This window comes from Salmo salar, chromosome 03, assembly GCF_965601325.2.
Source record: "Salmo salar chromosome 03, fSalSal1, whole genome shotgun sequence".
Taxonomy (NCBI): domain Eukaryota; kingdom Metazoa; phylum Chordata; class Actinopteri; order Salmoniformes; family Salmonidae; genus Salmo; species Salmo salar.
The window spans coordinates 34419076-34441121 of record NC_138293.1 but is presented as its reverse complement, the minus strand read 5'-3'; the positions used below and the strand labels follow the sequence as shown (position 1 = coordinate 34441121).

The following is a 22046-nucleotide window of genomic DNA, read 5'->3' as shown; positions in this document are numbered from 1 at the left end:
AACGGTTCCGTATTTCACGGAATGTTTTGTTTTCGATAGTTTTCGGATTTGACCATATTAATGACCTACGGCTCGTATTTCTGTGTGTTATGCTATAAGTCTATGATTTGATAGAGCAGTCTGACTGAGCGGTGGTAGGCAGCAGCAGGCTCGTAAGCATTCATTCAAACAGCATTTTTGTGCGTTTGCCAGCAGCTCTTCTCTGTGCTTCAAGCATTGAGCTGTTTATGACTTCAAGCCTATCAACTCCGAGATTAGGCTGGTGTAACCGATGTGAAATTGCTAGCTAGTTAGCGGGGTGCGCGCTAATAGCGTTTCAATCGGTGACGTCACTCGCTCTGAGACATTGAAGTAGTTGTTCCCCTTGCTCTGCAAGGGCCGCGGCTTTTGTGGAGCGTTGGGTAACGATGCTTCGAGGTTGGCTGTTGTCGATGTGTTCCTGGTTCGAGCCCAGGTAGGGGTGAGGAGAGGGACGGAAGCTATACTGTTACACTGGCAATACTAAAGTGCCTATAAGAACATCCAATAGTCAAAGGTATATGAAATACAAAATGGTATAGAGAGAAATAGTCCTATAATAACTACACCCTAAAACTTCTTACCTGGGAATATTGAAGACTCATGTTAAAAGGAACCACCAGCTTTCATATGTTCTGAGCAAGGAACTTAAACGTTAGCTTTTTTACATGGCACATATTGCACTTTTACTTCTCCAACACTTTGTTTTTGCATTATTTAAACCAAATTGAACATGTTTCATTATTTATGAGGCTAAATTGATTTTATTGATGTATTAAGTTAAAATAAGTGTTCATTCAGTATTGTTGTAATTGTCATTATTATAAAAACGTATATATATTTTTTTTTTAATCAGCCGACGTAATCGGTATCGTTTTTTTTTGGTCTTCCAATAATCGGTATTGAAAAATCATAATCGGTCAACCTCTACTCCTGGGGGCTGACAAACTTTACGCCACAGCAATGTCTCAATGTAGTGACCGTGACCCCCTCCCCCTTAAACAACTAATGGACAATTTGCAATGACATCTCAGTAGAAAATCTCCCTAAAGGAGCCCCATAAAGAGAGGGGAAACTAAAAACAAATTATATCTCAGCTCCAACGTGACAATGGCTAGCGAGACAGAGAGAAGCAAATTTGAAGAGGAACCAACGTCTTTCAAATCCGCTGTGTGGGAACATTTTGGATTCAGCGTTCAATACGATGACGTGTGTAAGAAGACCATAAAACAAAGTAGAGTCTGCAATCATTGCTTTGCCACTGTCGGCTACTCGAGTGGAAACGCTCCTAACATGATGTCTCATTTACGTGGCCATCACCCGGCCGTATCCCTTGCAGGTGGAACTGGAGCAAGGAGAGTCCAATCATTAGCGAAAACACAACAATCTCTCGCTGCTGCCTTCCATCAACAATTTGTGACAAATTCAGAAAAACAAAGAAATAACGAAAGCAGTGGGAGTATTCATAGCCATATTCGGTGGTTACTGCCTCGGGATTTCGTCACCTGATGAGAAAAAGTTAACCGGGTTACAATGTCCCCTCCTGCACACATTTCAGCAGCAAAGTAATTTCCAAACACTATGAAACATCACGGAGAGAAACTGAAAATGAATTGACACAGGCAGCCTATCTAGATCTCTCCACTGATAGTTGGACCTCCCAGAGCAACTCAAAGCTACCTCACTGTGACTGTTCACTATGTACGCGATTGGGAGATGAAGAGCCACAGGTTATCCAAGCTAAGAAGCACTTTTTATTTGTAATGTATTTTTTTTCTCCCTTTGATTTCATACAGTAGAGACAGAAAACAGGCCTAGTAAGTCATGCTGCCATTTTTTCAAAGGGAAAGCTTTGTCTATAGGCAAAATAAGAGTTAATTGTTTAAGGGTGATGTGTTTTATATTTTTGATTTACACAACATGCCTACCACTTTGACGATGCCTACCACTTTGCCTACCACTTTGTGAAACGAGAACAAAAAAACAGAACTACTTCAATACTTTGTAGAGCCACCTTTTGCAGCAATTAGCTGCAAGTATCTTGGGGTATGTCTCTCTAAGCCTGTCACATCTAGCCACTGGGATTTTGCCCGTTCTTCAAGGCAAAATTGCTTCAGCTCCAAGTTGGATGGGTTCTGCTGGTGTACAGCAATTTAAGTCATATCACAGATTCTCAAATGGATTGAGATCTGGGCTTTGACTAGGCCATTCCAAGACCTTTTAAATGTTTCCCCTTAAACCACTCAAGTGTTGCTTTAGCAGTATGCTAAGGATCATTGTCCTACTGGAAGGTGAACCTCCATCCCAGTCAAAATCTCTGGAAGACAAACAGGTTTCCCTCAAGAATTTCCCTGTATTTAGCACCATCCATCATTCCTTCAATTCTGACCAGTTTCCCAGTCCCTGCCGATGGAAAAACATCCCCACAGCATGATGCTGCCACCACCATGCTTCACTGTGGGGATGGTGATGAGAGGTGTTGGGTTTGCGCCAGACATAGCATTTTACTTGATGGCCAAAAAGCTCAATTTTAGTGTCATCTGACCAGAAGACCTTCTTCCATATGTTTTGAGGAGTCTCCCACATGCCTTCCGTAAAGCTCAGCTCTGTGGAGTGTATAGCTTAAAGTGGTCCTATGGACAGATACTCCAATCTCCGCTGTGGAGCTTTGCAGCTCCTTCAGGGTTTTCTTTAGTTGCCTCTGCCATTGTTGCCTCTGATTAATTCACTCCTTGCCTGGTCCATGAGTTTTGGTAGGCGGCCTTCTCTCTTGGCAGGTTTGTTGTGGTGCCATATTCTTTCAATTTATTTGTTTTAATGACGGATTTAATGGTACTCCGTGGGATGTTCAACGTTTCGGATATTTTTTTATAACCCAACCCTGATCTGTACTTCAACTTTGTCCCTGACCTGTTTGGAGGGCTCCTTGGTCTTCATAGTGCTGCTTGCTTGGTGGTGCCCCTTGCTTAGTTAGTGGTGTTGCAGACTAGGCAGCCTTTCAGACAGGTGTGTGTGTGTATATATACTGAGCTCATGTGACACTTAGATTGCACACAGGTGGACTTAATTAGTTAAATAATGTGACTTCTGAAGGTAATTGGTTGCACCAGATCTTATTTAGGGGCTTCATGGCAATGTGGGTGAATATATATGCACGCACCACTTTTCTGTTTATTTTTTGAACAAGTTTTGTTCTTTTTTTCCCCCCTGATTTTTTGACTATTTTGTGTATGTCCATTACATGAAATTCAAATAAAAAATACATTTCAATTACAGGTTGTAATGCAACAAAATAGGAAAAACACCAAGGGGGTGAATACTTTTGCAAGCCACTGTGTGTATATACACACACACACACACACACACACACACACACACACACACACACACACACACACACACTACTGGGCAAAAGTTTTAGAACACCTACTCGTTCAAGGTTTTTCTTTATTTACTATTTCCTACATTGTAGAATAATAGAAGACATCAAAACTATGAAATGACACAAGGAATCATGTAGTAATCAAAAAAAGTGTTTAACAATTCAAAATATATTTTATAATCTTCAAAGTAGCCACCCTTTGCCTTGATGACAGCTTTGCACACTCTTGGCATTCGCTCAAGCAGCTTCACTCTGCGGTCCAGCTCATCCCAAACCATCTCAATTGGGTTGAGGTTGGGTGATTGTAGAGGCCAGGTCATCTGATGCAGCACTCATCCACTCTCCTTCTTGGTCAAATAGCCCTTACACAGGCTGGAGGTGTGTGGAATCATTGTCCTGTTGAGAAACAAAGTATAGTCCGACTAAGTGCAAACCAAATGGAATGGCGTATCGTTGCAGAATGCTGTGGTAGCCATGCTGATTAAGTGTGCCTTGAATTCTAAATAAATCGCAGACAGTGTCCCCAGCAAAGCACCATCACACCACCTCCATGCTTCACAGTGGGAACCACACATGTGGAGATCATCCGTTTATCTATTCTGCATCTCACAAAGCCACGACTGTTTGAACCAAAAATCTCAAATTTGGACTCATCAGACCAAAGGATAGATTTCCACATGTCTAATGTCCATTTCTCGTGTTTCATGACCCAAGCAAGTCTGCTTCTTATTGGTGTCCTTTAGTAGTGGTTTCTTTGCAGCAATTCAACTATGAAGGACTGACTCACACAGTCTCCTCTGAACAGTTGATGTTGAGGTGTCAGCAATTTCTGAGGCTGGTAACTAATGAACTTATCCCCTGCAGCAGAGGTAACTCTGGGTCTTCCTTTCCTGTGGCGGTCTTCAGACAGTTTCATCATAGGGCTTGATGGTTTTTGCGACTGCACTTGAAGAAACTTTCAAAGTTCTTGATATTTTCTGGATTGACTGACCTCCATGTCTAAAGTAATGATGGACTGTTGTTATTCTTTGCTTATTTGAGCTGTTCTTGCCATAATAGGTCTTTCACCAAAAGGGCTATCTTCTGTATACCATCCCTACCTTGTCACAAGAGAACTGAATGGCTCAAACGCATAAAGAAGGAAAGAAATTCCACAAATTAACTTTTCACAAGGCACACCTGTTAATTGAAATGCATTCCAGGTGATTACCTCATGAAGCTAATTGAGAGAATGCCAAGAGCCTGCAAAGGGGGGCGCTCAAGATGGCGGCATGAGAGGGTGTAACATTTCTAGCTGAGGAACAATTTTAGGGTTTTATCAGAAAGTTTATAGTTTTAAACTGCAGTTGCAATTTGTTTTTTCACAAAAAAATGATATCTAACCATACAATGTAGCTATTTTGAATAATCTTATAATTAATCGAACCATTTGAAATATAGTTTTGATGATTTCCAACGAACAAGCTAGCTATCGAAAAGTTTCAGCGTGAGTAGTTAGCCTGCTAACGTCTTCATAGCTAGTAGCATGGAATCAGGATATGACCAAACTGTTGCTGAGATGGATGTTGTAACTTCCAAGGAGAAAAGAGGCATTGTTGAAACTCACTCATATGCTTGCAGTGTAAAAAAAGGGGTGAATGTGATTCATACCCGAATACCCCAACCAAGGAACAACTTCCAAAGAAGCTGAAAAGTGAACCATCAATGAGCCAGCTACAGGACATTGTCTGCATCCTCACGGCTAAAATCAAAGAGAGCGCAGATGACATCATGGATTTGGTGAAAAAGAACACTATCAGTATCGTTAACCTGAAGAAATCAATTCATTTCAATTCTAAGAAAGTAAAAACTGTGAAGCAGCACAACGCAACATTGAAAATTCAGGTTGCAAAGCAGGAGAAGGAACTCACTGAAATGGAGTCAAAGGTAAACGAGAATGACTGGTGTAGTTGGAGATGGAATCTTCAAATTTATGGAATAGCATAAAAATCTGACGAGAACATCAAAGCAAGAGTGAAAGACAGGGCAATAGTCCCGGAGGAGGAGCGAAATGGTGTTGCAGGTTCTCTGGATGTAGTGCACTGCCTGGGTAGGCTGAGAGATGGGGAAAACAACCAGCCACCACGACCAGTGATCAATGAGATTCATCTCCAGGACATCGAGGGATATGACATGGAAAAGTGCAAAGAAAAATTACTATTTAAAAAAGAACAACCTGAGGCATTTCAGCAGGTGTCGCTATTATAAAAGGCAACTTTAAGGGTCATATTGAGTCATGAAGCAGATAATACAGGGAAATGGATTATACTATTGGTAGATGTCAACCACGTTCAATTCATTGTTGTAAATATTTATGCTTCCAATAAGTCAAGTAACTGTATTTTATTTAGAGACATTGAGAGGAAAATAAGTTCAATTGTCAAAATTTCCATTGGCCAAAGTAATATGGGGTGGAGATTTGAATACAGTATTACACGATAATCTAGATGGCCTCCTAAGGATAGACATATATTCCTTATCTCACAAACAGAATTGCTAAGGTTAGGTGTTCTAGATATTTGGAGACATAAGAACCCAGATAAGATTATGTTTACATGGAGTATCAAAGATTTATCTATACAATCCCGTATTGATTTCTGGCTGATATCTGAACATATGGCTGACAAGGTTGATAGTCTCGATTGAACCATCGATTTTTAACAGCGCACAAAGGGATCTCAATAAAGATAAATATGCATGGTTTGTCAACAAGAAAAGTTAAAGGTTACTGGAAAATGAACAAGACTACTAGAGAATGAAGTATTTAAGAAGGAAGTAGCAGGAATTATTGATAAATACTGTAATTGTTCTTGTGTTATAAATACGTTTGGAAGTTACTGGAAGCTAATGAAATTTGATAAGGCTTTTGGCTATTTCAATGGGGAAAGAAATTGCTCGTGTCGAGAGAGAAAGAATATGAAATCATAAAGGGAATAATGGATTATACAAAAAAAACGGAACTACCTTCATTGCAAATGCAGTTAGACTGTATCTACAAGGAAAAGGCCTGGGGAGCGAAAATGACAAATGGATGGAAGGAGAGAAAAATACAAAATATTTATTTTAATTTAGAAAAAAGGGCAGGCGAAAAGACTTACATATGTAAATTAATGATTAATAATACTCCCAATGAAAATCCAAAAGAAATCTCAGCATGTTGCCCAGTTTTATCAGAATATGTATACATCAGCCCAGTCAACTTCCAACATGGATCTTTTCTTAGACAATGTAGCAAACATTGCTAAGTAGATAGATAATGATTTCAAGGATTTTTGTGATGAGTTATCTGAAATTGAGATAAAAGACTATTAAAATCCTTAAGGGCAATAGGTCCCCTGGAAATGATGGTTTAATAAGCGAGTTTTAAAAAGCATTCAATGATAAACTGATTCCTTTCATTCTTGCTATGTTTCAAGAATCAATAGAAAAAGGGGAGGTACCGGCTTCCTTAAAGCAAGGTGTAATTACTTAGGTTTGGGAATCAAATAAGGATACTCTTTATATAGACAACTGGAGACCCATTAGCCTGTTGAATAATGATGGGAAATGATTTGCCCTTGTATTTGCTAAGAGGTTGAAACAAGGCTTGCATCATATAATTGATGAAGAACAATCTGGTTTTATGAATGGTCGACACATTAGTAATAACATCAGGTTGATCTTAGATATGATATGACTTTTAATGACCTCATCCTTGATAGTTTTCTTAGGTTTGTTGATTTTTATAAAGCTTTTGACACTGTATAACATGAGTTTATGTTCAAAGCAATATGTTGTTTGGGGACTTTTTTGAAAGCAGTCCAAACTTTATATAGTGGTTGTACTAGCTCTGTAAAATTAGCTCACGGGACATCCCAAAGATTTGATATTGGCCGTGGCATTAGGCAGGGCTGCCCAATTAGTCCATTTTAAATGTTTTATTGGTTACTCAAATTATGTCTCTTCATATCAAGAAAGGGAATTTTAAAGGTGTTTCAGCACTTGGCAATGAATTTAAACTATGTCAACTGGCTGATACCACCATATTTCTAAGAGACAGGAATGAGGTTTCTAAAGCAGTTTCGTGTATTGAAGACTTTTCCTTAGTTTCGGGTTTGAAAATTAATATCAGTTAGTCAGTCTCATTTCCACTCAAGGATTGTGTTTTACAGGAAGTATATGGTATCCCAATTAAAGATAAGTAACCTTATCTTGGAATTGTTATATGCAAGGATGAAAAACAAAGGAGTGAATTGAACTTTAATCCCATTATTGACAAAACAAAGAAGAAGTTGATGAGCGATATTTCGTTATACAGGTCTTATTGTCCAAAGCTGAAGGGTTATCCAGATCGGTTTATGTCTCGTTATCACTTGACATACCCCCTAAAATTGTAAAGGACTTAGATAAGATTCTTGATAATTTTATTTGGAGGAACAAGCCTCACTATCTACGGAAATATATTCTCACTAATGCCTAAGAACAAGGAAGTCTTGAGGTTTTAGATTTCAATGCTCTAAATAATACTTTTAAAATAAAGCAGGCAATTTTAGCTTGGATGTTAGCATATAAACACAATTTCTCCCCACAAATACTTTATATGGAACAACAAAGATATACAACTTAAAAATAAGTCTCTTTTCTTTCATAACTGGTTTGAGAATAAAATTATTTTGGTTGGTCAGTTACTGAATGAGGATGGATATCTACTCTCATATGGGGAATTTCTTGATAAGTTTAAAATTCCAATAACCCCAAAATAATATGCACTTTTTTTGATGTGATTCCAACAGGGGGTTGTATGTCTTTTACATTTCTCTGTGGTTGATGTAAGTAACATAGATTTACATGAAAATATATTCATTGGCAATATTAACATCAAAGATAAATGTAGTAATAAACAGATTAGGAATATTGTTTGTGATACTACAATTCCCTCAGCAAGATTATTTTGGTCAAATATCTATGGTGATATACAATGCATAGAAAATTGCTAACAAATATTGTATTAGTAACAAAGTAAAGGAAGTTTCATTTAAAATTTTACATAGAATTTATCCTGTGAAACATGTTTTGGAAAGATTGAAGCTGAATATTGACTATAACTGATTTCAGTGGAATGGAGAAGGAGACCATTTTGCATTTGTTTTTTGCCTGTATTTATAGTATAATTTTTGGGGGGGATTGACAAAGAATTTCATTACAAAAAAATAGTACCGGTTGTACTATTTAATGGTTTTGATATGATTTATTTCAGAAATTCTGACATTGATAAAGATGTAGTATATTTAATTCAACTGCTAATAAAACTTGATAAATTTCATATTCACAAATGGTCTAATTCAAAACCAAACTTTTTTCACTTTATAAATGACTTTAAACAATATGGCACTACTTTAACCTCTCTGGGCTAGGCGGGACGAATTCGTCCCACCTACGCAACAGCCAGTCTAATCCAGTGGCGCGATTTTCAAATACCTATTACTTCAATTTCTCAAACATATGACTATTTTACAGCTATTTAAAGACAAGACTCTCGTTAATCTAACCACGCTGTCCGATTTCAAAAAGGCTTTACAACGAAAGCAAAACATTAGATTATGTCAGCAGAGTACCAAGCCAGAAATAATCAGACACCCATTTTTCAAGCTAGCATATAATATCACAAAAACCCAGAAGACAGCTAAATGCAGCACTAACCTTTGATCTTCATCAGATGACAACCCTAGGACATTATGTTATACAATACATGCATGTTTTGTTCAATCAAGTTCATATTTATATCAAAAACCAGCTTTTTACATTAGCATGTGACGTTCAGAACTAGCATACCCCCTGCAAACTTCCGGCGAATTCACTAACAAAATTCACTACTAAATTACTCACGATAAACGTTCACAAAAAGCATAACAATTATTTTAAGAATTATAGATACAGAACTCCTCTATGCACTCTATGTCCGATTTTAAAATAGCTTTTTGGTGAAAGCACATTTTGAAATATTCTAAGTACATAGCCCAGCCATCACGGGCTAGCTATTTAGACACCCGGCAAGTTTAGCACTCACCAATATCAGATTTACTATTACAAAAGTTTGATTACCTTTTGTTGTCTTCGTCAGAATGCACTCCTAGGACTGCTACTTAAATAGCAAATGTTGGTTTGGTCCAAAATAATCCATCGTTATATCCGAATAGCGGCGTTTTGTTTGTGCGTTCCAGAAACTATCCGAAAGGGTATATCAAGGTCGCGCGCATGGCGCAATTCGTGACAAAATTCTAAATATTTCATTACCGTACTTCGAAGCATGTCAACCGCTGTTTAAAATCCATTTTTATGCCATTTTTCTCGTAAAAAAGCGATAATACTCCGACCGGGAATGTCCATTTAGCTAAACAGAGGAAAGAAAACAAAGCTTTCGGTCGACGCGGGCACGAGCCTGAGTCTCACAGTACTGTAACCAGCCACTACCCAAACGCGCTACTTTGTTTCAGCCAGAGCCTGCAAAGCCACGATTCAGCATTTTGCCGCCTTCTGAGCGCCTATGGCAGCCGTAGGAAGTGTCACGGGACAGCTAAGATCCTCACTCTTCAATAAACAGAGACAAGAAGAACGACACCTTGTCAGACAGGCCACTTCCTGCATGAAATCTTCTCAGGTTTTTGCCTGCCATATGAGTTCTGTTACACTCACAGACACCATTCAAACAGTTTTAGAAACTTTAGGGTGTTTTCTATCCAAAGCCAATAATTATATGCATATTCTAGTTACTGGGCAGGAGTAGTAACCAGATTAAATCAGGTACGTTTTTTATCCAGCCGTGTCAATACTGCCCCCTACCCCCAACAGGTTAACAAAAAGGCAATTAAAACTTGTATTATTAATGAATATGATTTGTTTGTTTTAGGATTCCTGGCTATGTAAATAGTTTATGTATGCTTGTTTGCATGTTTGTTGATAATTGTTTATTTAAAAAAAAAAAAAGAGCCTGCAAAGGGTTGCGTCTTTTTAGTGTATCAAATATAAAATACATTTTGATTTGTTGAACACTTTAAAAAATATATTTTTTCATTTTTTTACATATTGTTGTCTAATAGTTTGTCTTCTATTATTCTACAATGTAGAAAATATAAAAAATAAAGATACCCTGGAATGAGTAGGTGTCCATTTTTGACTGATACTGTGTTTATATATGCATGTACACTACCGTTAAAGTTTGGGGTCACTTAGAAAAGCAATTTATAATTTTTTTTGTCCATTTTAAAATAACTTCAAATTGATCAGAAATGCAGTGTAGACAAGAGAAAGGTCACTGTTATAGCCATCTCTCTGGTTGTAATTCCGATAGTGTCCACAAGATGACAGCAGTGTGCGTGAAAAGTTTCAGTTGGATAACTTAGGAGTATGACTGATCCTCAAGACTTTTAGTGTGAAGTCCCCAGGTACATTTGGGCAAATTGTGAAGGAGACATTCGCATTCATATTCCATTTTTCTGGAAGAATATCGTCAAATCTGTTTACTTCGACTTTGATTCAGCTTTCCAAGTATTAGTAGCCATATTATAAGTTCAACATTTGCAAAACAACCAGTTTTCATAACTCTGAATATCCTTATTATTTTTGTCCAAACTGAAATGGCATGCTGTCGAACAAGGTTAGAAGCTACTTTTTACGACATATACGTTTTCATGAAACTCCCGTAACACCCAGCTCATTGACTATTAAGCTAGCTTTGTTTGACCCCGATTGGTGCTGATTTGACAAAGATACAGTTGTTCAAGTGATGGCCGCCCGCGTCATCGGTGTGCCATGAAGGCGTCGCTCTCTGACCAAATATGGTGTTCTATAGGATATACTACACCCCTAATGATATAGTGAAGTCTTGTTACCTTCTAGGATCTCAGCGGAATAGATACGAATGTGATTTGACTCGTTGAAACAACGTTTAGGGTGAGATTTTCACAGATTCCTTTCTTTGCAAATTGAACGAGTGGAAATAAAAAATCGATTGTGCATGCTATATGGACCTTTTTTAGGATATGAAAAATGATTTTATCTAACAAAACGACACTTCATGTTATCTTTGGGAGCCTTTTGGATGATAAATCAGAGCAAGATTTCCGAATGTAAGTACACATTTGACCTTCAGAGGTGAATTTATCAAACCTATCGCGGTGAAAAAAAGTGTTTTGTTGTTAGGAGCTCTCAATAGCATGGTATTTTTTTGCAGTACTAGCTACTGTAAATTGGACAGTGCAGTTATATTAACAAGAATTTAACCCCTGTGTGGCATACGGGATGGACATCCAGAGAAAAATCATATCGCCATTAGCATAACAAAATGTAATAATTAAAAAAAATAATAAGAATTCAAATTATATCGTTTTATAGATACACCTCTCCTGAATCGAACCACGTTGTCCGATTTCAAAAAGGCTTTACAGCAAAAGCAAAACATAAGATTATGTTAAAGGAGTATATCGTAAAAGTAGCCACCTAGCCATTTTCCGACCAACCACATGCATCACAAATAACCAAAAAACAGCTAAATGCAGCACTAACCTTTGACAATCTTCATCAGATGACACACCTAGGGACATCATGTTACACAATACATGCATTATTTTGTTCGATAAAGTTCATATTTATATATAAAAACAGCATTTTACATCGGTGCGTAACGTTGACTAACTATTTTCCCTCAAATGCATCCGATGAAACAGAGCTACAATTTACTAAAGTACTATTCGAAAACATTTTTAAAATGTAATATTGTCATTCTAAGATTTATAGATGAATATCTCTTGAAAGCACCTGTAATGCCAGATTTAAAAATAACTTTACTGGGTAATCATACTTTGCGATAAAAGGGGATGCGATACTCTGAAAAATAGGCTAACGTTACAGGTCAGCGCCATCTTGGAACAATCGCATATCACATCTAGTCTTGTATACTATTGTCAATAATCCCTTACCTTTGGTTGTCTTCATCAGAAAGCACTTCCAGGATTCCCAGGTCCATAACAAATGTATTTTCGTTCGAAAAAAAATACTCCTTTATGTTCCAAGAGCTTGTTAGCACGTCTTGTTAGCGCGTCTGAAGGCTGCTCCAAAACATCCGTCGGCCACGGGACAGCCATTTCTAGAAATTGCATTTTTTTCCCATTTAGGTTCGTTCAAACATGTCAAACGTTGTATAACATAAATCTTCAGGGCGTTTTTCAACAAGAGAGCCAATAAGATTCGAGGGGGACGATTGCATTGTGTTTCAAAACGTTTCGAAAGGGGAGGGTAACCAGGGGCGTCGGCGTCATAATGGTGATGGCCCTCTCCGTGTGACCACGTTCCACAGCGTCTCATTCATTCAGTTTTAACAGTAGGAGACTCAAACCACTTTGTAAAGACTGGGGACATCTAGTGGAAGCAATAGGAAGTGCTCAATGAACCATAGCTCACGGTGTGATTAATAGGCAACGTGATGAAGTTGAGTTCGCAATTCAGAATTCCACTTCCTGTTTCGATCTGTCTCGGGGTTTTGACTGCCATATGAGTTCTGTTATACTCACAGACACCATTCAAACAGTTTTTTAGAAACTTTAGGGTGTTTTCTATCCACGGGTATTAATTATATGCATATCCTAGCTTCTGAGTTTGAGTAGGAGGCCGTTTAAAATGGGCACACATTTTTTTCAAAAATCGCTTTAGCGCCCCCTATCCTAGGGGAACGCCAAGAGGTTAAGCTTTCAGACGATATAAGACACTTATATGTACCGACATTTTGTTGTTTCTCTAAAATCTGCCATCTTGACATAATGCGCTGCATGATTTACATTTGTCCCGTTGACGGGACGCCGATCCTTAAGAAGAATCACCACCATAGTCCCTGTGCCCAAGAACACTAAGGTAACCTGCCTAAAATGACTACCGACCCGTAGCACTGACGTCTGTAGCCATGAAGTGCTTTGAAAGGCTGGTCATGGCTCACATCAACACCATTTTCCCAGAAACCCTAGACCCACTCAAATTTGCATACCGCCCTAACAGATCCACAGATGATGCAATCTCTATTGCACTCCACACTGCCCTTTCCCACCTGGACAAAAGGAACACCTATGTGAGAATTCTGTTCATGACTACAGCTCAGCGTTCAACACCATAGTGCCCTCAAAGCTCATCAATAAGCTAAGGATCCTGGGACTAAACGCCTCCCTCTGCAACTGGACTTCCTTGCGGGCTGCCCCCAGGTGGTAATGGTAGGTAACACATCCGATAAGCTGATCCTCAACACAGGGGCCCCTCAGGGGTGTGTGCTCAATCCCCTCCTGTACTCCATGTTGCTCATGACTGCACGGCCAGGCACGACTCCAACACCAAGTTTGCTGATGACACAACAGTGGTTGCCTGATCAATGACAAGACAGCCTATAGGGAGGAGGTCAGAGACCTGGCCGTGTGGTGCCAGGACATCAACCTTTCCCTCAACTTGATCAAGACAAAGGAGATGATTGTTCTCCTTTCCCCCTTCTGATAACCAGGCGGCGAATCGCATCTCTGCATGTCTGTCAGACATATCAGTGTGGATGACGGATCACCAGCTCAAGCTGAACCTCGGCAAGACGGAGCTGCTCTTCCTCCCGGGGAAGGACTGCCCGTTCCATGATCTCGCCATCACGGTTGACAACTCCCTTGTGTCCTCCTCCCAGAGTGCTAAGAACCTTGGCGTGATCATGGACAACACCCTGTCGTTCTCCACTAACATCAAGGCGGTGACCCGATCCTGTAGGTTCATGCTCTACAACATTCGCAGAGTACGACCCTGCCTCACACAGGAAGCGGCGCAGGTCCTAATCCAGGCACTTGTCATCTCCCGTCTGGATTACTGCAACTCGCTGTTGGCTGGGCTCCCTGCCTGTGCCATTAAACCCCTACAACTCATCCAGAACGCCGCAGCCCGTCACCCCGCTCCTCCGCTCTCTCCACTGGCTTCCAGTTGAAGCTCGCATCCGCTACAAGACCATGGTGATTGCCTACGGAGCTGTGAAGGGAACGGCACCTCCATACCTTCAGGCTCTGATCAGGCCCTACACCCAAACAAGGGCACTGCGTTCATCCACCTCTGGCCTGCTGGCCTCCCTACCTCTGAGGAAGCACAGTTCCCGCTCAGCCCAGTCAAAACTGTTCGCTGCTCAGGCACCCCAATGGTGGAACAAGCTCCCTCACGACGCCAGGACAGCGGAGTCAATCACCACCTTCCGGAGACACCTGAAACCCCACCTCTTTAAGGAATACCTAGGATAGGATAAAGTAATCCTTCTAACCCCCCCCCTTAAAAGATTTAGATGCACTATTGTAAAGTGGTTGGTCCACTGGATATCATAAGGTGAATGCACCAATTTGTAAGTCGCTCTGGATAAGAGCGTCTGCTAAATGACTTAAATGTAAATTGTGAACTATAGGAAAAGGTGGACCGAGCACGCCCCCATTCTCATCGACGGAGCAGGTTGAGCGCTTCAAGTTCCTCGGTGTCCACATCACCAACAAACTAACATGGTCCAAGCACCCCAAGATAGTTGTGAAGAGAGCACGATAAAAATTATTCCCACTCAGGTGACTGAAAAGATTTGGCATGTGTCCTCATCCTCAAAAGGTTCTAAAGCTGCACCATTGAGAGCATCCTGACTGGTTGAAACACTGCCTGGTATGGCAACTGCTCGGCCTTCAACCGCAAGGCACTACATAGGGTAGTGTGTAGGGCCCAGTACATCACTGGGGCCAAGCTTTCTGCCATCTAGGACCTCTACACCAGGTGGTGTCAGAGGAAAGCCCTAACAATTGTCACACTCCAGTCACCCAAGTCATAGACTGTCCTCTCCGTTACCACACGGCAAGTGGTACCGGAGCGCCAAGTCAAATGGCTACACAGATAATTTGCATTGCCCCCCACACTGCTGCTACTCTATCTATGCATAGTCACTTTAATAACTCTACCTACATGTACATATTACCTCGACTAAACGGTGCCCTTGCACATTGACTTTGTACCGGTACCCCCGTATATAGTCTCGCTATTGTTATTTTACTGCTGCTATTTAATTACTTGTTCCTTTTATTTCTTATTCGTATTTTTTTTAAACTGCATTGTTGGTTAGGGGCTTGTAAGTAAGCATTTCACTAAGGTCTACACCTGTTGTATTCGACGCGTGTGACTAATACGATTTGATTTGATAGAGCTCAAGAGTTCCTCTGTGGAGATGGGAGAACCTTCCAGAAGGACAACCACCTCTGCAGCACTCCATCAATCAGGCCTTTATGGTGGCCAGACGGAAGCCACTTCTCAGTAAAAGGCACATGACAGCCCGCTTGGAGTTGATGAAACCAAGATTGAACTCTTTGGCCTGAATGCCAAGTGTCACGTCTGGAGTTAACCTGGCACCATCCCTACGGTGAAGCATGGTGGTGGTATCATGCTGTGGGGGATGTTTTTCAGCGGCAGGGACTAGAACCCGATCGAACATCTCTGGAGACCTGAAAATAGTTGTGGAGCGACGCTCCCCATCCAACCTGACAACGCTTGAGAGGATCTGCAGAGAAGAATGGGAGAAACTCCCCAAATACAGGTGTGCCAGGCTTGTAGCGTCAGCCCCAAGAAGACCTGAGGCTGTAATCGCTGCCAAAGGCGCTTCAACAAAGTACTGAGTAAAGGGTCTGAATACTTATGTAAATGTGATATTCAATTTTTTTTAATTTTATATACATTTGCAAAAATGTCAACCTGTTTTCGCTTTGTTATTGTGTGTAGATTGAGGGGGAAAACAAATGTAATCCATTTTAGAATATGGCTTTATTGTAACAAAATGTGGGAAAAGTCAAAGGGTCTGAATACTTTCTGAATGCACTCATATAATGGCCGAGGGTCATCTGTTTGACACCCCTGGCCTACAGACAACCTAGGGATTGCCTTCTTTCAGGTATGTCACAAACGGATGGCCAAGGTTTAAACTGTGTACTGAGAGGTGATTGGAGAGATCAACGATTTGGTTTCACTGTTTGCGCGTGCGTTCATACAGTCTGCTACCACAAACACCACCTTGACTGGTCCCAGGCTTCAGCATATTATCGTGCTGCTCAATTCACTTTCCTATTCCGTCCTCACACATCCTGCTGCTCACCCAGCTCCCTCACTCACAAGTCTACTGACGGTGACCAAAGGTAAGGAGGAAGAGCGACTTTAGCCAATATGGCTAACAACAAAATCGTTTTGCTTAATCTCAGTTTGAGACTAAACAGGCAGTCATGAGGTAGAGATTATAGTAATTGTGCCATCGAAACCGCTGTGAAAATATATTTTCCATAACTAAAACATTTTTTTTGTATTTTCAGCTGTTTGAATCTGGTGTACAAAACCGAAAGTAAAATATGCAAACACTAACCTTAAGAACGGGAAGCATAGAAATTAGGGTTGGGCTGAGTACTCGGACAAAATGAGTATCATAACTGATATGGAGAATTTTCCGAATAAGATTTTGACACGAGTGTTTTTTTTGTAATTTAACTGTGATCGGAAAACTATTTTCAGCTGCCAGCATTTCTCGCTCTCACTCAAACAGTGCAAAGAGCTGTGTGCTCTAAACAACTATTGGCTAGTTCTTCTGTCTGTAAAGAAACGGGCGGGTTATCGATGAAGCCTGCTGCAACGATTGGATTAGAACATGCTGCTTTCAAATCCCAATACGGACACGCGCAGCTGTTTCACTCGTCTCAGGGCACAAGTTTCATCTTCTCCAAACATCGTGTACGATCCGTAGCTAGGCATTGTTCAATTTTAGTTAATTCCAGACGACTTTGCTGAGGCCATATGGTTGTTTTTGTCTGTCTACTTGGCGTTGTTTGTTAGGCCTACCTTGTCTGTCCGTATAACTATTCCATTGCTGACGACGTCTGTCATTGTGTCGTGATCAGAGCCCATGCTTACTTGCTATTATTATTATTTATTCTCGCATAGGCATGTTTACCGAGCGACATATCATTCGGAGAGAAAAAAAACAAGGTTGAATCATGACATCAGCGATCTTCAGGTCAGAACTCTAGAAAGAGGCCTGGGTTCCCGACAGTTGGATGACCGTTCAAAATATATTTTCCCCAGTTCTTGTTTTTTTCCGACTTTCCAGTTGTCTTGAACTCACTGAAGTCTGAGATTTCCGAGTTTCCAGTTTTGAACTGTGCAGAAGTAATTCTGGATTGACAGCATGGCCAATATTCAACCTTTTATGGCTCAATTAATGTTTATCCTTTTATGCTTGGAAAATTACCCTTAAACCCAGACTTGGACCACACACTCACTCCACTGAATAGCAGGCTAGTGATTGGTTTGCAACGCTTGCAGTTAACCACTGATTCCTTCCAAACCAACTTGTTGTGTAATGTTTATGGCCGACGAGCACAATACGTTTTATCTATAATTTCTCTTCATATGACAAGGATTTGCCAGTAGATTGTTGATTCATGATGACTGCTAGCTAAGATTTTGAAAGTATGTTGCCCAATCAAAGCTGCGGTAGATCTAACGTGATTTGATGGCATTTTTATCTGTGGACAATGACCTTGAGCCTTCTTGGATGGGCACTTCTAATGTAACTCTATGGCAGCACCCAAGGGCTTGATTTCCGAGATCTTCCTGTAGAGTTTGCGGTGACGTAGTGTCCCCATGAGGGACAGAACACTGAGCCAATCACGGCACTAGATCACGGCTCCGTATTTTCCGCTGGCTGCCGCAGCACCACAGAAAGCACTGAGCTAGGCTGAAACACCTGCATTTTGCAGCTGCCTTTTAAAAGGAGAACAATGACCATGTTTGTATGCGTTTTATTAATTTGAAGATACACACATATATATATATATATACTTTACATGTATTAATGCCAAAATAACATGCCAAACGGGCAACAAATGTATACAATTATAAAACGGGTGACCAATGTTTTATATGGCCCTAACAAAATGTATTATTATTTTAGCTTTAACAGGTGGTGTTCAAACAGGTGGGGCTCTAACCCACCAGCCCTGCATGATGGGTCGCCACTGAAAATGACAAATGTATATTGTTTATCTTGATTTACAAGTGTCAGGAGAGAAATGTTGCGCTTGCAAATGAAACAATATATGGGTCAAGCGAATTACCCTACTTTCATCTAAATCTCTGTCTGGAATAAATATAGGCGGTAGCCGGCCATGAATCCGGCTAATAAGTAGCCCATGTCGTTGATAATTGAATAGGACTAATTAAGTAACTTGTGCATTGTTGTCTGTCGGGGTTGTTTAACTGTGTGTGTGTGTGTGTGTGTGATTTATTTTGAATGAATTATTTGAAGAAATAAAAATTAAATCGCCAATTTGGCAACCCATCCCTTATGGGTTTAATTGACACATAAACAAACAGTACATTAATTCACGTGGTGATCATTCTTCCGGTGTTTTCTGCATTGCGCATCGCATAAAGAGTGAAAAAATGTAAAAATCAATGTATATAAGGTTATCCAAACAATAAAATATATCACTATATACAGAAAAATGAAATGGAAGGCTTTTGAACCCAGTCTGGCACAAAGAGAAGATTCATATGGGAGACAAGCCCATACACACACAGTACCATTTACCACATAGACGCTAAATATTCTAACAATTGAATTATAGGCAGCACTTTATTTTATTCCAGGCTTTATCTAAATATTCCTCAAACAGAAATACACAATGGATAAACATTTCATTTTCTCCTCGTCACTGAGCCACACAATGCCAGGTATATCTGGTGTGCTTTCTGGAATAAGAGCAATTGTATATCGTGGTAGAAAGGGCTATATAACTTGAAGAAATATAGGATAAAATGGGTTTTGTTCTCTAACTATTGTGACCTTGAAGAAATAGTCTTTCCTCTTCCATTTCACCACAATACCGACCTGTTTCAATACGCAGAGACAATATCCCTGATCTTACCTGTTTCAATACGCAGAGGCAATATCCCTGATCTTACCTGTTTCAATACGCAGAGACAATATCCCTGATCTTACCTGTTTCAATACGCAGAGGCAATATCCCTGATCTTACCTGTTTCAATACGCAGAGGCAATATCCCTGATCTGACCTGAGCACATAGCGATCTCTTGCTTTTAGGAAGGTTATACATAATGTATCTCTCACACACACATTCACCCTTAATCAATTCGGGTTTATGATTAATCTCCTCCACCCATTTTATTTTTCATATTGTATCAACAGTTTTTTTAAATATCTGTCTTAATTTGGTTTTCGTACAGATGTTCAGTCAAAATGTTGAAAAAGGTCAGACATTTGAGTTGCCCAGGCTCCCCCAATGTGATAGATCCCATTTTTGAAAAACTTTACTGGCTATTCTATTCCAGTCTCACCATACATGCCTTCCATCTCACCTCACAGCCCCATGTCCCCAGTTATTGCAAGTACAGTATAGTTGTAAACTTGTGGACACGTAAAAAGTAACGTACTGCTCTGTTATGGACATACCTCTTAGCACCCCACACTCCTGCTAAATAGTCCAGAACAGGAGACACGCATGTCTGATACAGTTTGGAATATGTAGCATAACCAATATCTTTGAGTTTAGTTTTTTCTTCATACAACTCCCCCAAGAGCTCTACTTGCTGAGTCGGACAGGGCAGATGTTCCCTATAGAACGGTAATATGTTCATCAATCAAAAGACCCAACATATTTATAATTTCTAGTAAACTCAAGAATGTTTTCACCCCAAAAACTAAATACTTCTCTTTGTACCTGGTTTTCTAAAATGCATTCTGTGTTTTTTGTCTGGTTGATCATGAGTCTCCAATTTTATAAAAAAAAAAACCTTTTTTTTTACACAAATTGACTACATGTTCTTCAGGTCTTGTTCAGTTTCTGCCATCAAAATAATATCAGCATATAAAAGGATACTTAGCATTTCATCATATCTTACTCCAATATTTAACTGTTGCATTTCTTTTGCCAAATCATTACTAAACATAGCAAACAAAGTCGGTGATAAGGCGTCTCCTTGTTTTACACCGGAGGGTGTGCGAAACCAATCCGTACGATATTCATTAACAAGCACACAAGCAATTAGTACTTTGTAAAGAGACTGGATTGCGTGATAACGTCAACCCGTCTTTAACAAACTATAGGCTAAAATATCCCGATTTGCGAAATCAATGAAACATGCAAAAGTAGTCTGTGTAATCTATTTCTTATTATTGTACCGATTGAGAAGATATGATCTATACAGGCTCTGGATTCTCAAAAAAACACATTTTGTTCTTCCACCAGAATGTTTTGATCCTCAAAAGGTCATTAGCCTATTGGTTGAGTATGGATGAATATCATTTATAAACCATACTCAATAAACTTATGGCCCTATAATTCAGTGGCACTCTGGTCTTTTTTAAAGATTTGGGAATGGGATTCAGTATAGACTTTAACCAAGTGGATGGCAGTATACTGAACTCAAAACAAATTTGTAGCAAATCATATAGGACATCAATTAAGGAGATTTAAAACTTCATTAGGCAGTTCATCAATGCCAAACGCTTTCCCATTGTTTGCTGCGTCAATCACCTTAACTTCTGCCACAGAGCTCCTAGTGTGTGTACAGTTGAAATGCACCTTAGCCGAATACATTTAAACTCAGTTTTTCACAATTCCTGACATTTAATCCTAGTAAAATTCCCTGTCTTAGGTCAGTTAGGATCACCACTTTATTTTAAGAATGTGAAATGTCAGAATAATAGTAGAGGTAATGATTTACTTCAGCTTTTATTTCTTTCATCACATTCCCAGTGGGTCAGACGTTTACATGCACTCAATTAGTATTTGGTAGCATTGCCTTTAAATTGTTTAACTTGGGTCAAATGTTTCAGGCAGCCTTCCACAAGCTTCCCACAATAAGTTGGGTGAATTTTGACCCATTCCTCCTGACAGCGCTGGTGTAACTGAGTCAGGTTTGTAGGCCTCCTTGCTCGCAGATGCTTTTTCAGTTCTGCCCACATTGTCTATGGTATTGAGGTCAGGGCTTTGTGATGGCCACTCCAGTACCTTGCCTTTGTTGTCCTTAGGCCATTTTGCCACAACTTTGGAAATATACTTGGTCATTGTCCATTCGGAAGACCCATTTGCGACCAAGCTTTAACTTCCTGACTGATGTCTTGAGATGTTGCTTCAATATGTCCACATAATTTTGCTTCCTCATGATGCAATCTATTTTGTGAAGTGCACCAGTCCCTCCTGCAGCAAAGCACCCCCAAAACATGATGCTTCCACACCAGTGCTTCGCGGTTGAGATGGTGTTCTTCGGCTTGCAATCCTCCTCCTTTTTCCTCCAAACATAACGATGGTCATTATGGCCAAACAGTTCTATTTTTGTTTCATCAGACCAGAGGACATTTCTCCCAAAAGTACAATCTTTGTCCCCATGTGCAGTTGCAAACCGTAGTCTGGCTTTTATATGGTGGTTTTGGAGCAGTGGCTTCTTCCTTGCTGAGCGGCCTTTCAGGTTATGTCGATATAGGACTCGTTTTACTGTGGATATAGATACTTCTGTACCTGTTTATTCCAGCATCTTCACAAG

At 40.0% G+C, this 22046-nt stretch overlaps 2 protein-coding genes across 7 annotated transcripts in view; one reads left to right on the top strand and one right to left on the bottom strand.

Moving 5' to 3' along the window:
* LOC106599867 (multiple myeloma tumor-associated protein 2 homolog) overlaps positions 1 to 17694 on the bottom strand; it is a 43475-nt gene extending 25781 nt beyond the window's left edge. Inside the window, exon 1 of one of the 3 annotated variants that reach the window (XM_082973456.1) lies at positions 17318 to 17694. Coding sequence is in view for 1 of the 3 variants with exons in the window: in XM_082973454.1 (XP_082829580.1) it covers positions 12394 to 12409 (16 nt within the window). In the remaining 2 variants the exon portion in view is untranslated. Of the gene's footprint in view, positions 1 to 12393; positions 12536 to 16847; positions 17054 to 17317 lie in introns of those variants that run through there. The other 2 variants (XM_082973455.1, XM_082973454.1) reach the window with 2 other exon arrangements.
* Positions 1 to 22046, top strand: part of kgua (Guanylate kinase) — a 36618-nt gene that overhangs the window by 9512 nt on the left and 5060 nt on the right. The window contains exon 1 of one of the 4 annotated variants that reach the window (NM_001140533.1): positions 16576 to 16626. The exons of the other annotated variants lie outside the window; for them this stretch is intronic. The gene's annotated coding sequence lies outside the window, so the exon portion shown is untranslated. Of the gene's footprint in view, positions 1 to 16575; positions 16627 to 22046 lie in introns of those variants that run through there. 4 annotated transcript variants of the gene reach the window in all.